The sequence below is a fragment of the Homarus americanus genome, unplaced genomic scaffold, assembly GCF_018991925.1.
Source record: "Homarus americanus isolate GMGI-L3 unplaced genomic scaffold, GMGI_Hamer_2.0 scaffold54443, whole genome shotgun sequence".
In the NCBI taxonomy this organism is placed as follows: Eukaryota; Metazoa; Arthropoda; class Malacostraca; order Decapoda; family Nephropidae; genus Homarus; species Homarus americanus.
Window position 1 is genome coordinate 4,162,015 of NW_024750852.1, and position 27,240 is coordinate 4,189,254.

At 41.9% G+C, this 27,240-nt stretch overlaps 2 protein-coding genes and 1 long non-coding RNA gene across 4 annotated transcripts in view; 2 read left to right on the top strand and 1 right to left on the bottom strand.

Annotated features, from left to right (window-relative positions):
• LOC121854364 lies at positions 1-10,196 on the top strand. Its single transcript, XM_042348986.1, has 9 exons — positions 1-143; positions 1,348-1,447; positions 1,658-1,815; positions 2,303-3,277; positions 3,494-3,983; positions 5,976-6,139; positions 6,408-6,512; positions 6,968-7,084; positions 7,791-10,196. Exons 1-9 carry the CDS (start codon positions 18-20, stop codon positions 8,172-8,174), a joined length of 2,619 nt encoding a protein of 872 aa, XP_042204920.1. The 5' UTR covers positions 1-17; the 3' UTR covers positions 8,175-10,196.
• A 3,305-nt stretch (positions 10,197-13,501) lies between these two features.
• LOC121854392 lies at positions 13,502-16,589 on the top strand. Its single transcript, XR_006086542.1, has 5 exons — positions 13,502-13,590; positions 13,678-13,720; positions 15,362-15,520; positions 15,608-15,655; positions 16,540-16,589. It is a non-coding gene; the product is annotated as an uncharacterized LOC121854392 (long non-coding RNA).
• A 474-nt stretch (positions 16,590-17,063) lies between these two features.
• The window catches only part of LOC121854390 (sodium-dependent glucose transporter 1-like), a 36,091-nt gene continuing 25,914 nt past the window's right edge, over positions 17,064-27,240 (bottom strand). The window contains exons 6-9 of one of the 2 annotated variants that reach the window (XR_006086541.1): positions 19,331-19,419; positions 18,601-18,688; positions 17,836-17,922; positions 17,064-17,374 (exon numbers count right to left, since the gene is read on the bottom strand). Coding sequence is in view for 1 of the 2 variants with exons in the window: in XM_042349051.1 (XP_042204985.1) it covers positions 21,788-21,862 (75 nt within the window). In the remaining variant the exon portion in view is untranslated. Of the gene's footprint in view, positions 17,375-17,835; positions 17,923-18,600; positions 18,689-19,330; positions 19,420-21,665; positions 21,863-27,240 lie in introns of those variants that run through there. The other variant, XM_042349051.1, reaches the window with a different exon arrangement.

Below are 27,240 nucleotides of genomic sequence, written 5' to 3' on the forward strand. Positions count from 1 at the left end.
GTTGCCTCCAGTGTACAATGAATGTGATGCTATGTGTTTCAGACGGGCACAATGTTACCAAGGTAAAGTTCCAGACTGAAGGTTTGGCGTCCATAGCCAGCATGGTGGACGCTGGGCTAATAAACATACCCACACTTACCCAGGTGAGACATAGTGACTTGTTGGGGTATTGAAACTTATTGTCCAGGTGAGGCACAATGATGTATCGTGCGTGGTCTTTTAAGTCTGTGTTCTGCTGTCATGAGAACTTTGTGTAGAATCGATGATCGTTCTCTCTTTCTCCCTTATTGTCTCTCTTCTTTCCTTTCTTTCCCTGATCACTTAATTGCAGGTTTCTATTGTCACCCCCGGCCCCTGAAGCTAATAAATTATTCAAATTAAAGCACTTTAACAATAAGACAAAAAAATACTGTACTAACGATAATAAAATAAATAAAAATAATAGCATCACTAACCGAACAGTAAGCTCATCATGAACTTAGAGATAAATATTAATTATCTGGTATCTCTTTTACATGCTGATGAAGGATCTGGGTTCATAATTGAAAGTTTTGAGTAATCAATGTTAATTAATGACCCTTGCAATAAAAAACACATTTCAAAGATTATTTTAAAACATGAATTACACTGTGCCTGCAAGATTTAAATTCCCCTTATATATATTTTCTCAAGAATATTGACTAACTTCCAGAAAAAAGCTGTAAGTCACCGCAAAAACGCCTGGCCATGCATTTCAGCAGATGAGGTCGTGACGTAGATTTTTACTATTGTTCACTTGGTCTGTTTAATCTCTCCCCCATAAGTTTGCTCCATTCATCCGTTCTGCCGAGCACCATGTTTATTTCTTCTATAATACATAACATCTTACTTATTATTTCTTCCCACGTATCCCCCTTGTAATTAACAACACTTTCCACAGTTAGAGCAGAACTTTTGACAATACATTAAAAGGAAGTATTAGTAAATATCCTCTCGGTTTACCATTGATGAAGATGTACAATAAATAAAGAGTGGTACAATTTTTTCCAAAATTTTTCGGGAGACAATACTATAGAGTATGAACAATTACGCATATCACCGCATCAGATTTGACTCTCAAACACTCCCAGATGTATACAGGTATTTAATTCAACAACCTGTAATATTCTCTCCATGGTCAGTAACACTGTCCTTGAAATACAATTGATAAGGAAATCTTCCATCATTTCTCAACCCATGACCAACTGGCACTATGTACAATTAAGTTTGTTTGTGTTCTTACACCGCACATTAATTATATAGTATACAAAAATCTTTTAAACTTGGTTGGTGTAAAATAACATATATCATTCTCATTTGTTATCTCAGATGACAGTGTGTCTTCATTTCCGGTTACTGCACGGAGGTAAGGGAGTACCAGTCGTCAGCTATTCCAACAAGCAACTCTACACAGACGAGCTCTTCATTGGTGAGAGGAGATAAAGAGAATAGTCTACAGTAGTGGTTGGGTGAAGTGGTCAGATGTAACTTAATCTTAATAGGTTTTGACCTAACATAATCAATAGTAAGTAAATAATGTGTATACACAAGAGTTCTCTATGGCAATCACTTACAACCAAGCCATAAAACTACTGTATATGAATTGGCTTCTCAATTTTATTAAACTGTAATTAACCAGGTCTAAATTGGTATCGTCATACGTTAATGATTGAGTGTTGCCAAGAGGCAGTCATTGAAGATTTGCCCCTGGTGGTGAGGTTGTACGTCTGGCAACACCTATGTGTGACCCTGGACCTGGCAGCAGATGGCGTACTGATCTTCGCATATAATGGTAAGGTAAGTAAGCACCGAGTGATCATCGTGATAACAAATGTACCTCTGACTTTGACTCGCATAACAGAAGTCATCATTAGGTACATTTGGAGACATAATCATCAAACTATCAAATTAGTATGAAAGTTGGGTCTCTAAAGCTTCCTATTTGATTTTTTTGTGTAATTATTATTCATCAGTTGTAAATATTTCTCAATTTTATTCAACACGAGGATTTTCTTAACTTTTTGATGGTGTAATATAGTTCCTTTCTTAGATTAGCCATTAGTTTGTGTGAAATAAATACTTTGGTGAAGTTAGAAAAATGGGTAAAGTAATGACAATTTTATTTTGACTATTATTTACTCAAAAGTTGTGTGGGAAATTATCTCTTTATCCCACCAAATATATTTATTTTTTAGTCACTAAACGACTTGTACTGTACACTCAGTATTAATGGTTAGATCTATTTTGCATCTCTTTGTGAGATAACTTCAGTTTCATTCCCCAGTTAAACAAGAAGGAGAAGATCATAGACCAGTCAAAGATCACACCTGGGCGGAGGGTTCAGGTGCAGGGTGGCGGTCGTCTGATCATAGGACAAGAACAAGATGGTAAGGAAGGTAAATACGACATCACTCAGGCGATGGATGGAGAGATCGCTGACTACAAGTTCTACAATGTACTTTTGACTCCTGAAGAACTGCTCAACTTCACCACCTGTGCAGGACCTTTACCGGCAACCACTCCACCATTACTTACTCTGGATGATAGTCGTCTTGAGATCAAAGGACCAACGGCTAAAACAAATATTTCTGAAGAAGAAATTTGTCAAAATTTGACTAGTTATTTGCTTCTTATTCCTGAGAAAGTGGAATTCCAGGAAAGCATTACTACTTGCAACAAACTGAGAGGAACGCTTGCACTTCCGAAAAATGCCGTAGAGAACATCAATATCATTGAACAATTCCAGCATTTCAGTTCACGCTGCGAGGACACATATGCATGTCTGTACTGGGCTGGTACCAAGGGAATCCTCTCGACTGGACACTGGGTCCAACTAACAAATAATGAACCTGTAGCGTGGCATAATTTCCACAACCCGTCCCAGACTCCCCATGAAATATATCAATGTGTAGCAATTGCCAGCGGGAACCCTTCCTACCGCTGGTTGGCGACACCATGTGTAGATTATACCACTTCATGTTCTCTGTGTAACTTCACATCACATCCTCTTCTGCGGTTGCGGGGACTCTGCCAATCATCGTTGTTTGACCGTGAGTTGTACTTGAACGACTATGAGAAAGAGCGACCCAAGTTTGACGGGGCGAAGCACAGCCGTGTGGTGTGGAACAGCACGAGCTGGGTGATGATCAGCCGCCTTTATTTGGAACTAAGGGCTGTCATGCACGCGGACACCCCCGACACCTACCCCATCGGTCTCCACAACTGGACTATCAGCGGAGATAAATGTGGCCAGGGAGAGGTAGGAGACAGAGATCCTGCCATTTGTTTGAGTTTTTTTTAAATTGAGTCTGCTGGTCCTCCTGTGGCCTAAATTTTTTGGAACTCAACCAAGTGGCTTGTATTTTCCAAAGTTCATTATATTACTGTCAAAATTATATTCTTCCTCTTCTTATCCTTCTCTCTTACCTCTTATCTGGAACAAGCCATTCTCTTGTTAACTCACCTCTGTGGTCAGGTCGAGCTGATGTTGACACTGTGTGGCAACAAGGAGTACACCTGTGATGATGGCAGCTGCATCTCCAAGGACCACAACTGTGACACCTACACCAACTGCTCCGACCACTCCGACGAACTCAACTGTGACATTATTATCGTGCCAAGTGGCTACTCAGAGGAGCTCTTTCCCCCAAGCTCCACCACTGACCCTCTGTCGATCCACTTCCTCATCAATATCACCTCAATCAGGACCTTCAATCTAGCTTCTTTCGACGTTGCCATAGATGCCAAATGGCATACTAAATGGCACGACTCAAGGCTGACCTTCACCAACTTGGCAAATAACTACCAGAACAACAAGGTGAGACACTTGGAGAAGCTGTGGACGCCGGAGCTGCAGGTGACTGACGGCACAAGGAGCCTGGTGAAGGGGGCACAGGTTCCCGGCGATGTTTATGTCATCCGCAGATCAGAACCTTTACCCGACAACGACCAGAGGATAACAGAAGGTAAACTTCAGTGTCTGAGGTTCCTAAACTAGTTTCACCTGGAAGTGAGTAGTTTTTTTTTTATCTTTAATTTTTTGGAGGTGATTAACTTTTAAGATGTGAGCATAGCTTTTAACGCTACTTTCCATGGCTTATAAGCCTTTTTATTGTTCCAAAGCCACTGTGTGAGGTTAACCAATTTTAAGGTATTGTTAGTAGTCTGTAAGTCATGTCAGAAAATGTAATGTATTTTCCAGTCGGTCATTTATCGTAGTTTGAGACATTTTCTCTTAGTTTATAATCCATTTTCTGATATTAATATACAGTAATTTCATGTAGATCACAAGTGTTTAAAGAGTTTAATATATAATTTTCGAGGTTTATAAACTATTGTCCATGGCAAGAAACTCATCTCTTTGATCATTATTTTTCGTGGCTTATTAAACATTTCCCATAATCAATCTAAAAGCCATTTCCTTTCTTAATAAATCACTTTCCATAAGCTATAGCCCATTGTCTGTGGTTTACAAATAAAGCTTTGATTGTTCTTTCATATTCATTCTGTACAGTACAGTAGTTACAGTGCACCATTAGACTCCTGATTAATGGGAGTTTGTTTATATAATTTCTGTCACATTAGAAACTTCTAGTTCAACAGTTTAATATTTACTCAGAACTTCCAAGGAATATTTAGTGAAATATGTAAGTAAGAAGTAAACTAGAAATACCTCTTGTGAACTAATCAGAGTGTCCCCAGTTAATTCAAGTATCAGAAAATTCACTCAGTAATTCTCAGATAACAAATAAGGAAAGGGTAGTTAAACGTGCATCAACAGCTCTTTTCTTATAATTGATCTTAATACTACATCAAGTGGATAGATCGGGTCATGACAAAACCCCAGTCCTATGCCAGGTATAGTCAAATGCACAAAAACTTAAGGAGTAAATGATGACAAAAGTAGACCCAAGAATAAGAGCACTGTGATGGTTCTATATAATGATGCTCCTAAAGTACATAAGTAAGAGTCTCGGACCTGGTATCACAAAGAAATAAGATGTAATAATAAAGGTTCACTGGCAAGAGCACATAATGAGGCTGTAAAGGTCTCTTAGACTATAGAGGTAAAATACACAAAGATAACTTAGCTGTAATGTAGCAGACAATAAGACAGAGACGGAGAGCACTAGAGAAATCCACACACACACACACATGCTGTTGACAGAGGGAGGAGAGTAGAGTAACTATAATGTAGTATGGGTGAAGGAGGAGTGCTCCAGAAGTGATCACAGCATTAAATGGGCCCCCATCGTGGAAAAATTGTGAGATTGTAATGTCATCACTTGGATGTTGATTTTGATCGACTGATAGGTGATGCCTTCTCTTGCTTGAGCCGGTGATACCAGAGGGGAGGGGGGAGAGGTACCTGTGTCAGCAATGCTTTTTTCATAGACGTGATGGCGAGATGTGACATTGCTATCACTGTACTTGAATATATTTGTAGTTTATGGGTCAGGTATTGAAACAGCAGTTTGATTTTTTTACCCTGAAATTGGCTTCTGATGTGTAGGCTGCAGTATTATGTGCTTAATATAAAAAACAGGCAAAATGAACCTAACCTAACTTATTATTATCAAAATTAATTAAAAGTATATTCCAAGAGTGTCATATTATCTTAGATAGATTAAGCATGCATCCTGCTTATGTGGATGTAGCATACATCACTAGTGTGTATATTGCCATGCCTCTGTACACTGTATTGTCTTTCCTGAAAACTGTGAACTATGAAACGTTTTTAATGTGACCACAAATGGTGTAAATGATGCACATGCTGTATATAGTGTGACACACATATAAAGTGTGACGCATGTACAGTAGTGTGTAAGTAATACATGTATAGTGTGACATACATAAAAAGTGTGATGCACATATTGTGTAGGTGATGCACGTAATATAAGTGACACACATATATAGTGTAAGTGATGCATGTATATAGTGAAGTGTCACACGTACAGATTACGCATACAGTGGCGAGGACAACACCTTGATGTACCAACAACATGACACGCTAGAGTTCAGGTGTCACTTCGACCTGCACCTCTACCCCTTCGACACCCAGAAGTGCTACCTGGAGTTCAGCGTCCGGGACCTCAGACACACCCAGGGTGTCCTTCTCAAGGTAGCATCCATACATTCTAAGGGTCCTCAAAGTAGCCTCTATGCAACACACTGTCATTGATTCATATACCAATAATATTTGCTTGTTATTTCTTTGAGTTTATCTTCACTAAGATTGTACCAAGCAAATATACTTTGAGCCTGACTGGAATTGAATATACAATACATAACAAAGCAAACTCTATACAGAGGGTAAATCATTTTACGTTTTTTATGACTCCGTAATTTTGAATTTGAACTGTTTTTACTGAGAACCATGGGAATTGCAGGATGGGCTGGGGGTGGTGTTTGAGGGTGAGCGTAGCCTGCTGGAGTACAAGCTGGAGAAGGAGGTGATCACCTCATACACACTCAACGATGTCAGCGTCCTCCAGGTCAGTCATCACTACCACAACTCACTGGAACTTGAGTTTGTTTATGTGATATGTTTCATCATCCACAATATTTATTTATATTTTTAATTAAATTCTTAAAAAAACAAACAGATATGGCTTTGGCTAAGGGCTGTGAATACTGACACCGAGTTACGGTGTGCTGCAGGTATCACAGTGATACCTACATACAGAAGGTGTGTGGTGGTATGAAGGGTGGGAGATGAGTCGGTAAGTCAGATTGTGTGGAGATGGGTGCGTGGTTGATAGTTGTGAGGGGGATAATTGTAACTTGCACTGGCACAATGCTTAAAAGATCCAGATAGTATATATGAACATGAACGGTCACAGATTCAACGTCAACAGGTCAGTGTGGAGATTATCCCAGGTGGTGCTGGAACTGAAGAACCAGTACTCCTACTACATAGTTACTTAAAAGTGTGGTGTTTGTGTCCCAGGTGCAGCTGGAGTTGAAGAACCAGTACCGCTACTACATAGCCAACGCGTTCCTGCCTAGCCTCATGCTCGTCCTTATCTGTTGCCTCACACTTTGCTTCGACCTTGATGATTTCACGGTTAGTATTTTAACCTGAAGGCAACCAAAATCTTTACAATCTTGATGAAGGGGAATCAAATTTCCATATACTTTGACATGCAATAAATACCACATGTATACAGATGGCTTAGACATATGTAACCTCATTTCAGTCTACATACAAATGTACCTATTCCTTTGACATTTCTGTTTTTAGAATTACAAAGTACAGTATGTTGCTGGATGGGTAAGAGTAATATATGCCAAACTCGTTTCCTTTTACTCTCAAATGTTTATTTTTACTCCCAAATAAATCATTACAAAGAAGAAGGGTTAAACATGTAGCAAGAGGTGATGTGAGACAGTAAGAGAGCACCAGTGACATAAACAAGCCATGACACACACTTGCCATTTATCAAAACACAAAACCTTGTGTAACAAGCCAATGCATCTCTGTATGGTGGACTCGGTAGATGGCATGATTGTTATGGAATGCTTTGATCTCAGGCACTCTTTTTTATATTCTTGTCTTCTATGCTTTTTCTATGCCCTCTTTTAGGTTTGTTTTGTCTCCTCTACAAGCCAAACAAATCTCACATATGTAAATGTTGTTTCACATAATAGTTGGATAATCAGATTTTCAAGGACAAGACAAAAGCAATGGCAGCACCATTGTTTATCATGAAGGTGTATAGTTTACATGCAACACCTGATGTGTATCACCAGCAGCCACACCTCTCCCACAGGACCGCATCATGGTAACCCTCACCTCCATGCTGGTGCTTGCTGCCTTCTTTGCGCAAACCAGTCAGACCAACCCCAAGACCTCATACCTCAAGCTGATTGATGTGTGGTACCTGGTGTTGATCTGCGAGGTGTTTTGCATCATCGTCGGTCTCATCTACGTAGAGAACCTCCGCCTGAGCCCCCAGATTCGTCGAGTGACTCTTGTTTCCCACAAAAACTTAACTAAAGCAAAACTTGAGCCCTATATTACCACTGGAGCCAACCTTGGACACAGAGGGAAACTGATAATGGTGAACCGTTTTCTGCTGGTGATCTTCCTCTCTACCAACATCATCATCCTTGTCTGTTTCTTTGCTGTCGGCATGAAGGCCATCAGTGATTGAGAGGGTGCGCTTGTGTCTTGTTTGTGTTGATTGTTAATCCTGTATCTATTTGATTGTTAACATAACTCCATTCCTAATGAAATGGAAAGTAAAAGACAACAAACCTTTCATTAAATCTTATAAATTAAATTTTCATCTCCAGGCAAGTTTAGAAGTAAAAAAAATATACAGTATAAAGAATTCTTGTATTAAATTTGTTTATAGTAACTATATAAATTATCTATGTAAGCTGTACTCATGAGAAAACTGGGAATGGCATGAGCCTCTATTACCTAAGTCATTCAAATTAATGTTAATTTATTGTAATTTTTCAAAAGCTTTAAATGGTTTAAAGATCACCGAGTTTTATGTTGCTTTACCAGGCATCAAGCCCAATATAATTCTCAGTATTATCACATGAGTTTTACCTAAAGATATGTGAAGGAGAGAGTATTTCATGTGTCTGTGTATGTGCATTCATGTAATGCATTGACCTCCACAGAGAGACATCATCTTGCAAAAATAAAAACTAGGCAATTCAAATTCCAAAGCTTGCACATTCTCACAACTATTCCGCTGTTTGGCTCACAAGTATCACGTGACATCCAAACTTCCCGATTGGCTAAGTAATAAGTAAACAATGGATTTTGTCACAAACTTTTCTTATAAATAGGTGAAATTGAAAAGCCAAAATAGTAATTAAAAACTATAAATTTCCAATGGAAATGCTGAGGAGTAAAGTATTCTATTTTTTCTCTATCTCCCTATACTGTATTGTATAAGAATCAGTATAAAGTTCCATGCTTGGCTACTTTGAAATATTCACACATATGAATTTTTCAACACTGTCTCTATTCCTTTTCAAATAGAAATGTCACCTATTTATCAGTCACGGATTGATCATCAATCTTTACACTGGTTTCTTGGTGTATCCTGGTGGAGGGTTGGGAGGTGGTAAAGATCAACATGATGACCCAGGCAACTACAGTACAGTTCCAACAAAACATATCTTCACCCCATGGTGGTCAAGCTATGTGTGTGTGTGTGACATGATTAACAACAGCTGAACTGTACAAGAAGTGTTTTTCTTCAGGTAGTATAATAACAATACTTCACTAGTCTCTAATTTGTATCTCTTTAGTACCTAATAGTACTGTAACTCACCAGCATCTAACTCTTACCTCACCAGTAGTGCACTAATATCTGATTAAATAATTATAAGGTAATTTTACTCTACAGTTAACCGTTTGTACGAAGGTTTTATCTTTCTTTTGTGTGTTTTTCCCTCTGTCTTTATCTCCATCCACTTATTTTTCTGTCTACCTCTTTTTTCATTTATTTACCTACAGTATAGTGTTTATTTCTTATCTGTTTATGCACTCGTCTACGCTATCAATTCATCCATCTATCAATCAATAACTCAGCCATCTATCAATCTGTTTAATTATTTACGTTAGATGTTTATCTGTAAAACTAAGTACCGTACCTGTGCGTACTTATCTAGCCGTCTGTCTCTCAGTCTAGCAAATTGACTGTCTAGCTTTTTAATCTGATTATTTACAGTAGTTGTTTGTTTGTCTAATTGTCCTTCATCTTTCCTCCACTTCTGAGTAAAGGCTTGAGACTGGACACATTCACCAGCTGAAGTGTTTACACAGGAAATGCTGATGTTCAAGAATATTTCATCCCCTATGAGTGACCAACAAACATCCTCCACTTCTGTAAGGAACTCCTGGAAAATTTGGCACCACTTATGTGATCCTATATTGGAACTTACATTAGAAAATCATAGAATAATTTAATGTGTGGGATATATGAGCAAAAACTATGATAATTTAGGACAGGTAAAGTACCTTATTCTGTGATAAGGAGCCACAGCCACTACCACCCCAGTCCCTTACTGGCTCATTGTTTACCCTCTGTAGGTGTCTGTGTTTCACTTGTCAGTATTGTTTCTTTATGTGTAGGATGTTGTGATAATAATTACTATGATAGTTGAAACTTAGTAAATAAAAAAGAATAAGAATCAAGACTCATCTTTGTCCCAATATAAAGGGTGTTTCATAAATTTATTTCATAATTCAAGGAGTGTATCCCTAATACATATTTAAGGATAAATTACTCCATGACCATGCAGGACCATAGGAACACTGGCAATGTGATATATGTTTTTACCTTTGAGGGTCTTAGCTCTGCACTTTTAAAGATCTGTGGAAATTTAATCAACCAACACTTGACTAAATTGTTGTAAATTAGGTTCAGTAGTTTTGGTTGGGTTGGTATATTTTGTCTGTTTTCAAGAACTGCTTGATACCACAGCTATCATCAGGGAAAAGGCCTATGATGATGATGACTATCAATTATCAAATACTGTGATGTTTTGACTTCCAATTTCTTCACAGTATCAACTTCATGTGAATCACCAGACAACAGAGAGCAGCAGTGACCCTTGTACTGCTGTCACAATCACTGCTCAGCGTTCTGAAGAGAATGTGGTGCTGGGAGACCCAACAAGAACCTTCTTGCACGCTCCAGTAGGGTCTTCAGTGGTACTGGCCGTGAATTTAAATCGTAAGTATAGTATAGTACCTTCCTAAAACAAACTGTTCTTGCCAAAAAGAAATGAAATGTAACAAATGCAAATTGAGTACAGTACAATACATACTTAAGGATATATTCTGTCTGCTTTGGTAGAGTGTTATTTTATGGTATTCCCCTTCCTGGATATTAGATCATAAAAAATGTTTAGCTTATGTTTAATTATGTATACTGTATTTAATTCTGTATAAGAATCCTAGAGTTTAATTTTAAGTAACTTAAGCTATAATTTCACCACCTATCAGCGTGCAGTAATATCTCCATTAGCCAGAATCCCTCAAACCCGGAACACTCCAATAGCCGGAATTTAAGTTTTCTTGGAAAATCATTCCCAAAGCCAGAATTTTCCAGAAAATTATGGCTTTGGGAACAATTTTTTGAGGGGCACATTTTCTGGAAAATACCAAGAAAATTTTCCTGGTACCCGGAAAATTTCAGGGAAAGGGGAAGTTTTTCCGGGTTTCAGAGATAATGTAATGCACAATTTGTTGAACTCTCAAGAATATTTTTACATTACTGGGAAAATTTCAGGGATGGGGATTTTTTTTTCCCCAGCTTTGAGAGTCGTCTTGTTACACGGAAATCTCTCATTCCCGGAAGTGTTCTGCACCAATTGTTCAGGCTAATGAAGATATCACTTTACTAGTCATTCAGGCAGTTGGTCTGTTCTTTGTTGGTACTGTACTTTATGGCATTGTTCAGTGTTAGTACTGGAGAAAACCTGCCATGTTTGGTAGTGTCACACTGGATAACACCCTTCCCACATACTGTATGTCAGAGGTCAGGACTCAAACACAGGACACAGTGGGTGAGAGATATGTGTGTTATCACTGTAGGTAATTGAGTTTTGTTCAGTGGATGAAATAGTAGTCTAAAGCCTTTGATTGAAATGATTTAAACTTATAATTAAAATGACTTAATCTCAGGAGTAAAATGACTTAGCCCCTGAATTAAGACATTTATATACTGAAAGGAATAAATTATTATATTCAAGAGGATAAGTTAGCATACTCAAGGGCTTAAATCATCTTACTCAAGGGGTTAAATCATCATACTCAAGGGTTTAAATCATCATATTCAAGTGGGTTAATCATCATACTAAAGACGATAACTTAGCATACTCAAGGAGTTAAATCATCATACTCAAGATGTGAAGTTATCATACTCAGGGATTAAATCATTATAATGTCAAGGCTTTACTCTAGTGGTCAGCATCATACTGAAGGGTCATACTTGCATCAACACAAAATAAGTAAGCATAATAACATACTTAAGTACAGTATATTATGCGTTTTATTTCAGCTATGGACTGTAGTATCCCTGAAGAGGCTGAACGAGGGTCCCTTTTGTAGAGAAACGAGGGGTGAAAGAAGATTAGAGGTGGGGGAAGGAAGTTATAGTTCGGATATTGAAGAAGTTTAGGAGGAGGTAAGAGAGAGCAGGCTGACCGCCTAGCTAAGCTAATAGTGTTAGGGTTGTGTCATGGGTTAGTTATTGTCTGTCGGTACAGGCACTAGACATTCTACGAGGGTCCCTTATGCTGTTGGGTGGGAGGGTTGGGTGGGTGGATGGGAGGGAGGGCTGGGTGGGTTGGTGGGAGGGAGGGCTGGGTGGGATGCACTGTCGGGTGGGAGGAAGGGTGTATGGGTAGGAGGGAAGGTGTATTCATGGAAGTGAGTGTGTGTGTGTGGATGGGAAGTCCTCCTATCCACATACCCTTCCTCCCAACCACACACCCTTCCTCCCATCAACACACTCTTCCTCCCATCAACACACCCTTCCTACCGTCAACACACACTTCCTTCCATCCACACACCCTTCCTTCCATCCACACACACCCTTCCTTCCATCCACACACACCCTTCCTTCCATTCACACACACCCTACCTTCCATTCACACACCCTACCTTCCATTCACACACCCTTCTTCCTATGCACACACCCTTCCTCCCATCCACACACCCTTCCTCCCCATCCACACACCTTCCCTTCCATCCACACACCCTTCTTCCTATGCACACACCCTTCCTCCCCAGCATCCACACACCCTTCCCCATCCACACATTCTTCCTCCCCACCCACACACCCAACCTCCCACCCACACACACCCACCCACCCAGCCACACCCAACCACCCATCCACACAACACCCAACCACCCATCCACACACCCAACCACCCATCCACACCCAACCACCCATCCACACACCCAACCACCCATCCATACACCCCTCCCATCTACACACCCTTCCTCCTCATCCACCCCCCCGTCCATCCACACACCCCTTCCTTCCCCATCCACCCCCCCGTCCATCCACACACCATTCTCCCATCCACACACCTCTTCCTCCTCATCCACCCCCCCCGTCCATCCACACACCCTTCCTCTCATACACCCCCTGTCCATCCACACACCATTCCTCCCCATCCACACACCCCTTCCCCTCATCCACCCCCCCGTCCATCCACACCCTTCCTCATCCACCCTCCCCAGTCCATCCACACACCATTCCTCCCATCCACACACCCTTCCTTCCATCCACCCCCTGTCCATCCACACACCCTTCCATCCACTTCGTCCATCCACACACACTTCCTCCCATTCACACATTCTTCCTCCCATCCACACACCCTTCCTCCCATACATGTACCCACCCACCCAACCTCCCATCCACACACCATTCCTCCCATCCACACACCCTTCCTCTCATTCACACACCCTGAAGGTCTTTTTAAATCTTTCAGATTGTGTGGCTGTCTGAGGTGGATGGCTGGCTGGCTCAAGTATATGGTTGACTGGTTGAGGTGAACATCTGGCAGGACAAGAACCCCACCAAACAGGTAAAGTACTTGTGACAATATGTAATGTCTTTATGTAAGGTACTTATGAGTACTTATGAACATTGTCTAAAACTCTTTGTATTCCAGGTGTGTGGCTGACTGTGGACCCACAACAAGGTGCTGCCTGGAGGTGAGTGAGGGGAAGGGGGTGTGGGTGGGTGGGAGGGGAGGGGGGGGGGGGCGGAGGGGGAGGGTGGATGGGTGGGGAGGGGAGGGGAGGGTGGGGGTGGGAGGGGAGGGGGAGGGGTGGGGTGGGGAGGGAGGGGTAGGGGTGAGGTGGGTGGAGGGGGGGATGTGGGTGGGGTGGGTGGGGAGGGGTTGGGGATGTGGGGTGGGGAGGGGAGGTGGGGTGTGGGTGGAGGGGGATGTGGGGTGGGGTGGGGTGGGGGAGGGAGGGGGATGGGTGGGTGGGTGAGAGAGTTGGATGGGTAGGTGGGAGGGGAGTGGGTGGGTGAGAGAGTTGGGTGGGTAAGATGGAGGGTTAGGTGGGTGGGAGGAAGGGTGTATGGGTGGGAGGGAAGGTGTCTGCATGGAAGTGAGTGTGTGTGTGTGTGGATGGGAGGTCCTCCCATCCACACACCCTTCTTCCCATCCATACACCCTTCCTCTCATCCACACACACTTCCTCCCATCCTTGCACCCTACTTTCCATCCACACACCTAACCTCTGATCCACACACCCTACCTCCTGTCCACACACCCAACCTCCCATCCACACACTCTTCCTCCCATCCACACACCCTTCCTCTCATTCACACACTCTGAGGGTCTTTTTAAATCTTTCAGATTGTGTGGCTGTCATAGGTGGACGGCTGGCTGGCTGGCTCAGGTGAACGGCAGGCTGGCTCGCTTCGACGGCTGGCTGGCTCGGGTGGACGGCTGGGTGGCTCAGGTGGACGGCTGGGTGGCTCAGGTTGACGGCTGGCTGGCTCAAGTATATTGTTGACTGGTTGAATCGAACCTTTGGCAGGACATGAACCCCACCAAACAGGTAAAGTACTTGTGACAATATGTAATGTCTATATGTAAGGTACTTATGAGTACTTATGAACATTGTCTAAAACTTTTGTATTCCAGGTGTGTGGCTGACTGTGGACCCACAACGAGGTGCTGCCTGGAGGTGAGTGAGGGGAAGGGGGTGTGGGTGGGGTGGGGAGGGGAGGTGGGTGGGGCGGAGGGGAGGGGGGGGATGGGGTGGGGGAGGGGGTGGGTGAGAGGGGAGGTGGGGTGGGGCGGAGGGGAGGGGTGGGATGGAGGGGTGGGTGGGAGGGGAGGGGTGGGTGGGAGGGGAAGGGTGGGGTGGAGGGGAGGGGTGGGTGGGAAGGAGGGTTGGGGTGGGAAGGGTTGGGTGGGTGGGTGGGAGGGAGGGCAGGGTGGGTGGGTGAGAGAGTTGGATGGGCAGGTGGGAGGGGAGGGGGTGGGTGTGAGGGTTGGATGGGTGGGTGAGAGAGTTGGGTGGGTAAGATGGAGGGTTCGGTGGGTGGGAGGGAAGGTGTCTGCATGGAAGTGAGTGTGTGTGTGGATGGGAGGTCCTCCCATTCATACACCCTTCTTCCCATCCATACACCCTTACCTCCCAACCACACACCATCCTTCCAGCCACACACCTTCCTTTCACCCACACACCTTCCTCCCATCCACACACCCAACCTCCCATCCACACAACCTACCTCCCGTCCACGCACCCTTCCTCCCATCCACACACCCTCCTGTCCATCCACACACCCTTCCTCTCATTCACACACCCTGAGGGTCTTTTTAAATCTTTCAGATTGTGTGGCTGGCTCAGGTAAACGGCTGGTTGACTCAGGTGGACGGCTGGCTGGCTCAGTTAAATGGCTGGTTGACTCAGGTGGACGGCTGGCTGGCTCAAGTATATGGTTGACTGGTTGAGGCGAACCTCTGGCAGGACAAGAACCCCACCAAACAGGTAAAGTACTTGTGACAATATGTAATGTCTATATGTAAGGTACTTATGAGTACTTATGAACATTGTCTAAAACTTTTTGTATTCCAGGTGTGTGGCTGACTGTGGACCCACAACAAGGTGCTGAAGGTAGTACAGGTAAGACTTATTTGTGTAATAGTTGTAGTAGTAACAGCACCATAGTTAGAAGTAGATACACAGTAGTAACTCCGCCTTGTTCAACTGAACATGCCGGTCCCCAGCCCGGATAAAGGAGGAGGGCTACTGCAGGGAAACTGTCTTTAATTAATTGATACAGGATTTACAAAGTGGTGGGGAGGAGGGAGGACAGGTAGGTGGGGGCAGGTTGGTGGGTGTGATATTTGCTGGGTTTACACCGTTCAACACCCTTCTCACATGTCCCAGGCTGGAGTTTGGGCCCAGGACACAGTTGAGAGAGACTACCACCAACACCCACTAACTTTAGTAGGGGCAAGTAGATGGGAGTGGGGGGGGTAGGTGGGAGTGTGTGATATTTGCTAGGTTTACACAGTTCAACACCCTTCTCACATCTGTCCCAGGCTGGAGTTTGGGCCGAGGACAAGGTTGAAAGAGCTTACCACTGTACCACCAACACCCACTATACTTTAGTGGGGGGTAAGTAGGGTGGGAGTGAGGGCAGGTAGGTGGAGGTGAGGGGCAGGTAGGTGGGGAGTGAGGGCAGGTAGGTGGGAGTAGGGGCAAGTAGATGGGAGTGGGGGGGGTAGGTGGGAGTGTGTGATATTTGCTAGGTTTACACAGTTCAACACCCTTCTCACATCTGTCCCAGGCTGGAGTTTGGGCCGAGGACAAGGTTGAAAGAGCTTACCACTGTACCACCAACACCCACTATACTTTAGGTCAAATTCAAATTATTTCATTTCAAAACCTTACAATTTTAAACATTACAGCTGGATTTCAAGGTCTTCAACTTTACATCTTGTTGCCCAGTTAATTTATAATTTGATCTATAATTAACAAGGATTTCTTTTCTAAATTTTTAGGCAAAACTGACTTCCAACAATGGGTGTGGTGTCCAGATTGTCATCATTCAGTAAGTAAAATACCCACTGTACTTTATGTATGCACACAATCAAAAACTTATCTTTACGGACATGGCCTATGAATTTAAAAATAAAAACCGACACCTGTTGTCTCGGTGAGGTTGTCAAAATCCTTCGCCCGAGGTGTCGTTGTCTAACACCATCATAAAGATGCTTTTTTGAAATGTACATCTTGTAATAGCTACACTAAATTGAGATATTACAATGCCATCTGTAGGTACAGTCCTGTTATCTTTAGTTTTGATTATGCATACCTAATAGGTCATCACATGGGCATTAGTTTGTAACAGTTCTACTTTGGTTGGCACTTGAATGTCAATTAGTGAGAAGTATGCATGGGCTATCATGTTGACATCACATAGGTTCCATGTACAGTTCATGTTACCGTCATGTTTCAAGTTCAGTTTACAAGATTATTATTATTATTATTCTACTTTTCCAAAATTGGAGTATAAAAGAGGTCAAATTTATTCAGTGTTTATTTGATTATGTATAGATATTGTATAATGAGAGCCAACTCATCCTAATCTCAATACAAGTGCCAACCATTACATAATATATTCAACTTTTTCTTAATCTATGTGGCTTGACTCGAGGCTTACTTATACATTCTTAAATATATTACTTTACTGTACTTTAAAAATTTTCTCAATTGTAGAAAAAAGTTCATGCTTAAGGTGGTACTCTTGAAGGTGTGGGCTGGAAGACAGTACAGTTGTGGGAACACCCTGTGGTCATATGGCCGTCTTGGTTTCATTTCTTGTACACCAACCACCTGCAATAAGAATTTGAATTTAGATTAGTCTTAATTAACATTAATGTAGCTCTACCAATACACAACATTTACCCCAAAATTTCTTGCATTCTATAATTACATCCTTCCATTTATCCATACACTCTAGCACCCTCCTGTAACACCTTATACTGATCACCAGCCTTACTGCTCTTATGGCTGCAGCAGTCTTCTCACAGGCATCATCCCCCAACATTCCTTCATAGAATGTTATTTTACTCTGATACTTATAACATTCACTATTAACCATTGTATGAGCACACCACCACCCACGTACGAGCGCCCCTCCACTGCCCAACGTACGAGCGCCCCTCCAATGCCCAACGTACGAGCGCCCCTCCACTGCCCAACTTTCCTTCTTCCCAACCCTTATCACAAAGCAAGTCACTCATTATCATTCTTTGTTTTTTAGGATAGCCATACAAAGACTTCGGTAACTTAACTGGAGAGGCTGAATTAACATGCGTTACATCTTGCTCAAGGTTGGTTCTGTCACTTCCTCTAGGCTGGCCTTCAAGTACATCTGTCACCTGTAATATATTTTGAGTTGTTATTTATATAGAATGAAGGTTAAACATACAATATCCTTCTACCACCTGTACTTAAAGACTCCTACTGTACACAAGTTATCAAATTTTAATAATTTACAAAAGTCAATTTTATCTAACTTGAAAATTATCTTTCTGTATTCATGATCAGTAAAAGTAAGTGGCTCATAAAATAGTTAGAATTAACGTTTTAAATATATTAGATACAAAATATGTTTTTGTATAATAGATAGTTTAGTTCTGATTTGGTTCAGTCCAGGTTAGTTATGTTTAATCTAAGTTAAGATGGTTAGATTAGTCAAGTTAGTTGAAGCCCACCCACAACTTGCTTTACTTGCTATATGTACTACTATACTACTACTAATTTTCTCTGATAACCAATAGGCATATAGTCCTGTATATTTATACTGTCACTACAACTAATATTAAGTTTGCTCTAATAACAGTCACTACAGTCAGTCCACACAGGCCTCCCGAGCCCTCCATTGCACCCAGGCCTCCCGAGCCCTCCATTGCACCCAGTCCTCCAGAGCCCTCCATCACACACAGTCAGCCAGGCCCTGCACACACACACCTCCCCCTCCACTACTCCATGTAGGAGCACAGTGTGGAGTGGTTTTTTGGATGACCATACTAGCTAAGATATACAAGTAACTTAACTGATGAGGCTGAAGTAAAGTGCAGCTTGTTAAATCTTGCTCAAGGTTCTGTCACTTCTCCATTGGCCTTCAAGTACATCAGCTGTCACCTGCAACATGTTTAAAGTTGTAATTAAAGTAGAATAGACATTAAACATACAATTTCCATGTACAATTAGGCCATGTACAGTACATAAGCTGTCCTTAACTGTACACAAATTATAAATCTTTAATAACTTACACAATTCTCAATTTTATCTAAATTCAAAATTAACTTTCACTTCATGATCAGTTAACGTAAGTGGGTAATAAAATAGTTTAAATTGAAGTTCTTAAAACATTTTTTATCTAATATATTTACTGTATAATAGTTATCTTATTACCGATTTGGTTCAGTCAAGGTAACATTTAATCTAAGTTAGGCTGGTTAAGTTATGTTAGTAAAGTTAGTTGAATAAAAAAAAAACTTACTTTTCTTGCTATATTAACTACTATACTACAACTAATTTTCTCTAGTAACGAATAGGCATGTAGCCCTGTATATTTATACTGTACTGTACTGTCAATACAACTAATACTAAGTTTACTCTAATATCAATCTGTCTACAGTCAGTCCTCTCAGTCCGCCACAGCCCTCCAACGCACCCCGTCAGCCAAGCCCCACACACCCTCCACTGCCTAGTGTAGGAGCACAGTGTTGAATGGTTAATGCCTGGGATGACCATACTAGCCAAGATATTTAAGTAACTTAACTGATGAGGTTGAAGTAACATGCTGCTTGTTAAATCTTGCTCAAGGTTCTGTCACTTCTCCATTGGCCTTCACTTACATCAGCTGTCACCTGCAACATGTTTAAAGCTGTAATTTATGTAGAATGAAGGTTAAACATACAATATGCATCTACCACCGGACCACATGTACTTAAACTGTGTCCAACCCTACACAAGTTATCACTTTCTTAATTTATACAAGTCTCAATTTTATCTAACTTCAAAATTAACTTTATGAATTCATGATCAGTTCACATAAGTGACTAATAAAATACACTGAATTTATGTTTTGTTAGGTTAGTAAAGTTAGTTGAAACCCACCCACAACAACTTGCTTTAATAGCTATGTTAACTACTCTACTATTACTAATTTTCTCTAGTATGAATGTAGTCCTGTATATTTATACTGCCAATACAACTAATATTTTACTCTAATATCAGTGTCTACAGTCAGTCCCCACAGCCCCCCTACAGTGTCTGCCAGGCCCCATACACAGGACACCAGTTTCCACACACGTATCACTAGGTCCACACAGAGACCTATCAGGCCCCAAACAGTCAGACACACACACTTCACTGCCCAGTGTAGGAGCAGTGTTGAGTGGTTTATTGGATGACCATACTAGCCAAGATATACTGTTCAAGTAACTTAACTGATGAGGCTGAAGTAACATGCTGCTTGTTAAATCTTGCTCAAGGTTCTGACACTTCTCCATTGGCCTTCACGTACGTCAGCTGTCACCTGCAACATGTTTAAAGCTGTAATTTATGTAGAATGAAGGTTAAACAACAATATACATCTACCACTAGAACACATGTACTTAAACTGTGTCCAACCCTACACAAGTTATCACTTTATAATAATTTACACGTCAAGTTTATCTAACTTCAAAATTAACTTTCTGAATTCATGATCAGTTATCTTAAGTGACTAATAAAATTCACCTAATTTATGTTTTGGAATAGCTTATGATAGGTTAGGTTAGGTTAGGTTCGGTTATGGTTAGTAAAGTTAGTTGAAACCCACCCACAACAACTTGCTTTAATTGCTATGTTAACTACTCTACTATTACTAATTTTCTCTAGTATGAATGTAGTCCTGTATATTTATACTGCCAATACAACTAATATTTTACTCTAATATCAGTGTCTACAGTCAGTCCCCACAGCCCCCCAACAGTGTCTACCAGGCCCCATACACAGGACACCAGTTTCCACACACACACACACACTGATCACTTGGTCCACACACAGACCTATCAGGCCCCAAACAGTCAAACACACACACACACACACTTTTCACTGCCCAGTGTTGGAGCAGTGTTGAGTGGTTTATTGGATGACCATACTAGCCAAGATATACTGTTCAAGTAACTTAACTGATGAGGCTGAAGTAACATGCTGCTTGTTAAATCTTGCTCAAGGTTCTGTCACTTCTCCATTGGCCTTCACGTACATCAGCTGTCACCTGCAACATGTTTAAAGTTGTAATTTATGTAATGAAAATTAAACTTGCAACTTCCATCTACCACTAGACCACATGTACTTAACTGTCCCCCAACTGTTTACATAAATCATTACCTCAACATTAGTTTACTCAAATTACTTCCCACCAACACAGTACTGCTACACTATACTGTACTGTACTGTACTACACATCTCCGCACTGCTTCATGTACTATACACAAGGTTTACTACAGCTCACTTAGTAGACCTTCCCTCCCTCATGCCCCCTTAGGTGTCCCCCTCGACAGCTTGGTTACACTTGGTTTGAATGACAAACTTCACCACAACTACCTGCCCACCTCGTGTACAATTCCTTCCTATGGGAACACAAACCTATCCCATACACCACCACAGTTCCCCCATCATCCAGTATACAACACCCTACACCGTCTTCGCAAACGTTAAATGACCCTACAACAAGCCACACCCACCTACACTCCAAACAAAGTTATAATGAACCACACCCACCCACACCCCTCACAAAACATTAAACACACCTCATTAGGAAGCCACACCCTCACAAAAACACTAAAACGACAATCTACAGGAAGCCACACCCCTACAAAACACATTAAACGACACCCAGGAAGCCACACCCTCACAAAACATTAAACGACATCTACAGGAAGGCTTACACCCCACCCACCCACACCCTCGCAAAAACATTAAACGACACCACAGGAAGCCACACCCACCCACACCCCCTCACAAAACATTAAACGACACCACAGGAAGCCACACCCACCCACACCCTCACAAAACATCAAACGACACCACAGGAAGCCACACCCCCTCACAAAACATTAAATGACACCACACGAAGCCACAAACATCCCCACACAAAACACTAAACGACACCACAGGAAGCCACACCCACCCACACAAGGAGTTATAATTGACCTCAAGGAATACCGTTGTGTAGTGTGAGAAGCTTCACTTCTCCCACTCGTGTCTGTTGTCCCCACATACTGACCACACCAATAAAAGGGATCTGTGGTCATTCCTGAGCTGAAAAAGAAAGATTCACCAGCACATTGTAATACGTAGATTGGCTCAGGTTAAATTGATCTTCAGCTGAAATAAGCTGGGGGATGAATCTTCAGGTGAGCCAAACATTTTAACATTCTCCAGAGGTTAATTAGATGGTTCCTGCCTTATTTACCAATACATTTTAACGGTGTCTTTATATACATGTTAACATTTTAGGAACCCGGTAATTTTTTTTTTTACAAGTAGACAACCAACGAACCTTTAGGGTACGTTACGTTGCGCCCCGCCCCGCCCCGCCCTGCCCTGCCCTGCCTCCCAGAAATCGTAGTTAAAAGTAAGCAAAGAACTAACCAGTAAAAAATACTACATCGCAATTCCGAAAAAATAGTTATATTTTTGTTAAGCCTAGTCACTACGGCGCAGTTTTTAATGCTGAATACAGTGGTGGTGATGAACGTTTGGGGAAATGCGTAATTATTGAGGTATGACCAACCGGCTCCGCCAATAGTGGGTTGGGCATCGAAGTAAGAGAGAAAATATTAAATTAAAAAATAAATACAGTAATCTAACCCAATCTGGTCATTGTACTCGCTTACTGGTTAATTATTACGTAAATGCTGATGTACCGTTTACGCTCGTTAACCGCCACCGGCTTATAGTTCAGGCTCGTTTGTCATGGCTCGTTTGGCGGTACATTTGCCTAAAACGTTAAGAAATTACTTGTTAGACGTTAGAGAAACACTTAATATAATACTAAACCATATTAATGTGTTTGTTTAAGCTGCAAAGTAGGTACCATAGGCCTTGCAGCCCAGTGAAACTTGGAGATACGACCCTAGGAGGCAAGTGAATTACAACAACCGGCGGGCAAGTTTTTTACTTAAATAGATATTTATTACGCCACAATTAAGAATATTAAACACTACCCAAATGAATAACCTTTTCTCTTTCCCATTTTGACTGTAGACAGTCGGGGAAAAAATTTACGCGTATATAATAGAGACCAGAGGAGCGGGGTGTGGGGCTTACCTGCCTGTCAGCTGCAACCACTCCAGCCAGTGAGTGGTCGGTGAAGAATGGGCCGAGATGACTTAGTCGAGACCTTATATATGAAGGTTGAGAGTGACGTCACGAAGCTTCATTGACTCATTTTGATGCTTCATTGAAGCATTTGAAGCTTCGAACATGAATATACGTTAAAATACGTAAAAACGTCAAATTTATGGCCCAATTTCACTTTTGATTAACTTTTAGTGTATAATACAGCGAAAATAGTTCTCCACAAGGAGAGAAAAAAGAAATTTAAGTAAAATGTAGAAGCGTTGGGAATCGAACTCGGATCTCTAAAATAACAGGATGAATGATTACCCACTGAACTATGATAGGCATAGTTAACGCGCAACCTTTATTATTTTCTTATAGGTCATATGCTCTGCCAATTTTTTGAGTCGTAGGATTAGAGCAGTTTGTCCACATTTGATATTGAAAGTTTATTTAACCAGAAAAATACAGATACAGAGTGGACCAATTGAGAGAGCCTGAGCTCTCCTAGTGTCACCTGGGTTGCAGATAACTATTTTCATCCAGTTTCTTGAGCTTTAAGAATGACGTTAAGGTGGAATAGCTCTGTCATGGCTCATTGGTTAAGAGTACTGCTTATTATTCATGGTGGTCCTGTACTCCTATTTGTATTTGTGTTTTGTTATTTGTATATTTTAAGCCCTTATCAGCTTAATAGCCGCTCGGACAGTTGTATTGATTCTTTAACAAGAGTTTTATTGTTTATAATGTGCTTTATTTATTAACAGCTTTTAGGGGTATTAGAATATTGAAAGCAATCGTATTATTATTATTAATATTAACAATGTCATTATTTTATGCTGTCAGTCCATTAATTTACATATGACGTCTCAATAAGGTTTTACAGAGACAATTTCGACCATTTTATTTATCTTTATTGGGAATTCATCACATGTTCAGTAAAAATACATTATGGATACTAGAGTTGAGCACTTGGAGGCTTTATTAATACATTACACCAGAAACAAGAGAAACAATATTTGTAATACAATACCAAAATACAATAAAGTACACATTAGGGTATGAACTACAGATACAAGATTATTATATAGTACATAATATAATAGAACTAAGAGGGTAACACAAAAAGCCAGATGATGTCTGGGGTCAGGTTGTATTAGGGTGATTAATCTAAAGTTTATTCACTGAAATTTTTTAGTACACAGAAAAACTTATTTTTTAAGAAATAACGGAGCTACTGTAGTATGTGGTCTACAGAGCTGGTGCTACTGTAGTATGTGGTCTACCGAGCTGGAGCTACTACAGTATGTGGTCTACTAAGCTGGTGCTACTGTAGTATGTGGTCTACCGAGCTGGAGTTGTGTCTACCGGGATATTTACACTTCTACTTTACTTTTATCCTCTTCACCACTGATCGGCTCGTTAGCAGCTTGGGGGATCGGTCACGTCTCTGTTACGCACTGTTGACAAGTACTGGGCATGCACCGGCTCCTGAATGTACCTGAAATGCTCCCGCGTTGGTCAAGTTTGGTCTTGAAAGAGCTCACACTCGGTACCGTCACAACACTTTCTGGTAGATTGTTGCAAGAGTTCACAACTCGCACTCCGAAAAAGTTTGCCCTCACAGTTTTCTGGACTTGCGGTGGTCGCCATCTGATTGTGGTGGAGGTAATATAGCCTCAGACATCTGGTGTTGTTGGTGGTGGTGGTGATGTAGCCTCCAGTCATCTGGTGTTGGCGGTGGTCATGTAGCCTGGTGTTATCTGGTGTTGGTGGTGATGTAGCCTTCTGTCATCTGGTGTTGGTGGTGATGTAGCCTTCTGGTGTTGGTGTAGCCTTCTGTCATCTGGCGTTGGTGGTGATGTAGCCTTCTTTCATCTGGTGTTGGTGGTGATGTAGCCTTCTGTCATCTGGCGTTGGTGGTGATGTAGCCTTCTGGTGTTGGTGGTGATGTAGCCTTCTGGTGTTGGTGGTGATGTAGCCTTCTGGTGTTGTGTGGTGATGTAGCCTTCTGGTGTTGGTGGTGATGCAGCCTTCTGGTGTGATGTGTGGTGTGTGATGTAGCCTTCTGGTGTTGGTGGTGATGTAGCCTTCTGGTGTTGGTGGTGATGTAGCCTTCTGGTGTTGGTGGTGATGTAGCCTTCTGGTGTTTGGTGATGTACCTTCTGGTGTTGGTGGTGATGTAGCCTTCTGGTGTTGGTGGTGATGTAGCCTTCTGGTGTTGGTGGTGATGGCCTTCTGGTGTTGGTGGTGATGTAGCCTTCGGTGTTGGTGGTGATGTAGCCTTCTGGTGTTGGTGGTGATGTAGCCTTCTGGTGTTGGTGGTGATGTAGCCTTCTGGTAGTTGTTGGTGATGTAGCCTTCTGGTGTTGGTGGTGATGTAGCCTTCTGGTGTTGGTGGTGATGTAGCTTTCTGGTGTTGGTGGTGATGTAGCCTTTGTCATCTGGTGTTGGTGGTGCGTAGCCTTCCTTCATCTGGTGTTGGTGGTGATGTAACCTTCTGTCATCTGGTGTTGGTGGTGTATGTAGCCTTCTGTCATCTGCTGTTAGTGGTGTGTGCCTGTCATCTGGTGTTGGTGGTGATGTAGCCTTCTGTCATCTGGTGTTGGTGGTGATGTAGCCTTCTGTCATCTGGTGTTGGTGGTGATGTGCCTTCTGTCATCTGGTGTTGGTGGTGATGTAGCCTTCTGTCATCTGGTGTTGGTGGTGATGTAGCCTTCTGTCATCTGGTGTTGGTGGTGATGTAGCCTTCTGTCATCTGCTGTTGGTGGTGATGTAGCCATCTGTCATCTGCTGTTGGTGGTGATGTAGCCTTCTGTCATCTGGTGTTGGTGGTGATGTAGCCGTTTGTCATCTGGTGTTGGTGGTGATGTAGCCTTCTGTCATCTGGTGTTGGTGGTGATGTAGCCTTCTGTCATCTGGTGTCGGTGGTGATGTAGCCGTTTGTCATCTGGTGTTGGTGGTGATGTAGCCTTCTGTCATCTGGTGTTGGTGGTGATGTAGCCTTCTGTCATCTGGTGTCGGTGGTGATGGCCTTCTGTCATCTGGTGTTGGTGGTGATGCAGCCTTCTGTCATCTGGTGTTGGTGGTGATGTAGCCTTCTGTCATCTGGTGTTGCGGTGATGTAGCCTTCGTCATCTTGGTGTTGGTGGTGATGTAGCCTTCTGTCATCTGCTAAGTGTTGGTGGTGATGTAGCCTTCTGTCATCTGGTGGTGATGTAGCCTTCTGTCATCTGGTGGTGATGTAGCCTTCTGTCATCTGGTGGTGATGTAGCCTTCTGTCATCTGGTGTTGGTGGTGATGTAGCCTTCTTGTCATCTGGTGTTGCGGTGATGTAGCCTTCTGTCATCTGGTGGCATGTAGCCTTCTGTCATCTGGGTGGTGATGTAGCCTTCTGTCATCTGGTGTTGGTGGTGATGTAGCCTTCTGTCATCTGGTGTTGGTGGTGATGTAGCCTTCTGTCATCTGGTGTTGGTGGTGATGTAGCCTTCTGTCATCTGGTGTTGGTGGTGATGTAGCCCCCCTTTTTCTTTAATGCAGTATCATATTCAGGTATTTTTGTATAGTAAAATGTAATTAATATTGACCTCAGAATATTTTCTAATATCAAGTGGATATGGCCTCAAAACGACTATGATATTAGTTAGATTAAAAAAAATAAAATTCTGGGGGGCTTACAGCACTCTCCCCAAGACCCCCAGCTGAGTAGGCTCGCTGCACTTACCATGTTACCCCAATTAAGACTTGTTGGACTCCCCTTTTGATATTCCTGGATCTGCCCCTGGAGTTTGTTTTGAACACCAGTGGTATAAGCCTGCTGTATTAATCCTGGCTGTATGTGCTAATGATTTTTCTTGTACATTATTGTGGATGGATTATCGGGAATATAATTGTCCTAGGTCGAGTGTTGAAACCATATTACAACAGTACCACCCAAATTAGTGCTTGTTATACTGTACAGTATATGTTAACAAACCAGCTATACTCATAGTTGGGATGTGCTGGTGTACATTTACATGTTTGTTCATCAAATAAAGACATGATGCTACAAATACTGTAATAACATCACTGTATGCAATTGACAAGAATTTAGTGACCACCATTCTATTATCACTATTGTACAGAATACCCTCAAGGAGGTAGAGAATGTTGTAACTGATAATTGAAGATCTATATTTGCTACTTATAACATATGACCTAGTGGTCAGTTCTATTATGTGTCTTACAGTAACGTAATCAGTAATTGAACCGAAGATTTATTGTTGAGTAAAAGTTCAAATTGTCACAGTATTCTGATTTGATTGAAAATGTCCAAAGAAGGGCCACCAGATTGGTGCCTGCACTACGGCACCTCA

Coding starts and splice junctions, on each gene's coding strand:
- LOC121854364 (XM_042348986.1), top strand. CDS start 18: ATGAATGTGATGCTATGTGTTTCAGACGGGCACAATGTTACCAAGGTA. Junction 144..1,347: donor ACATACCCACACTTACCCAG/GTGAGACATAGT, acceptor TTGTTATCTCAG/ATGACAGTGTGTCTTCATTT. Junction 1,816..2,302: donor TCTTCGCATATAATGGTAAG/GTAAGTAAGCAC, acceptor TTCATTCCCCAG/TTAAACAAGAAGGAGAAGAT.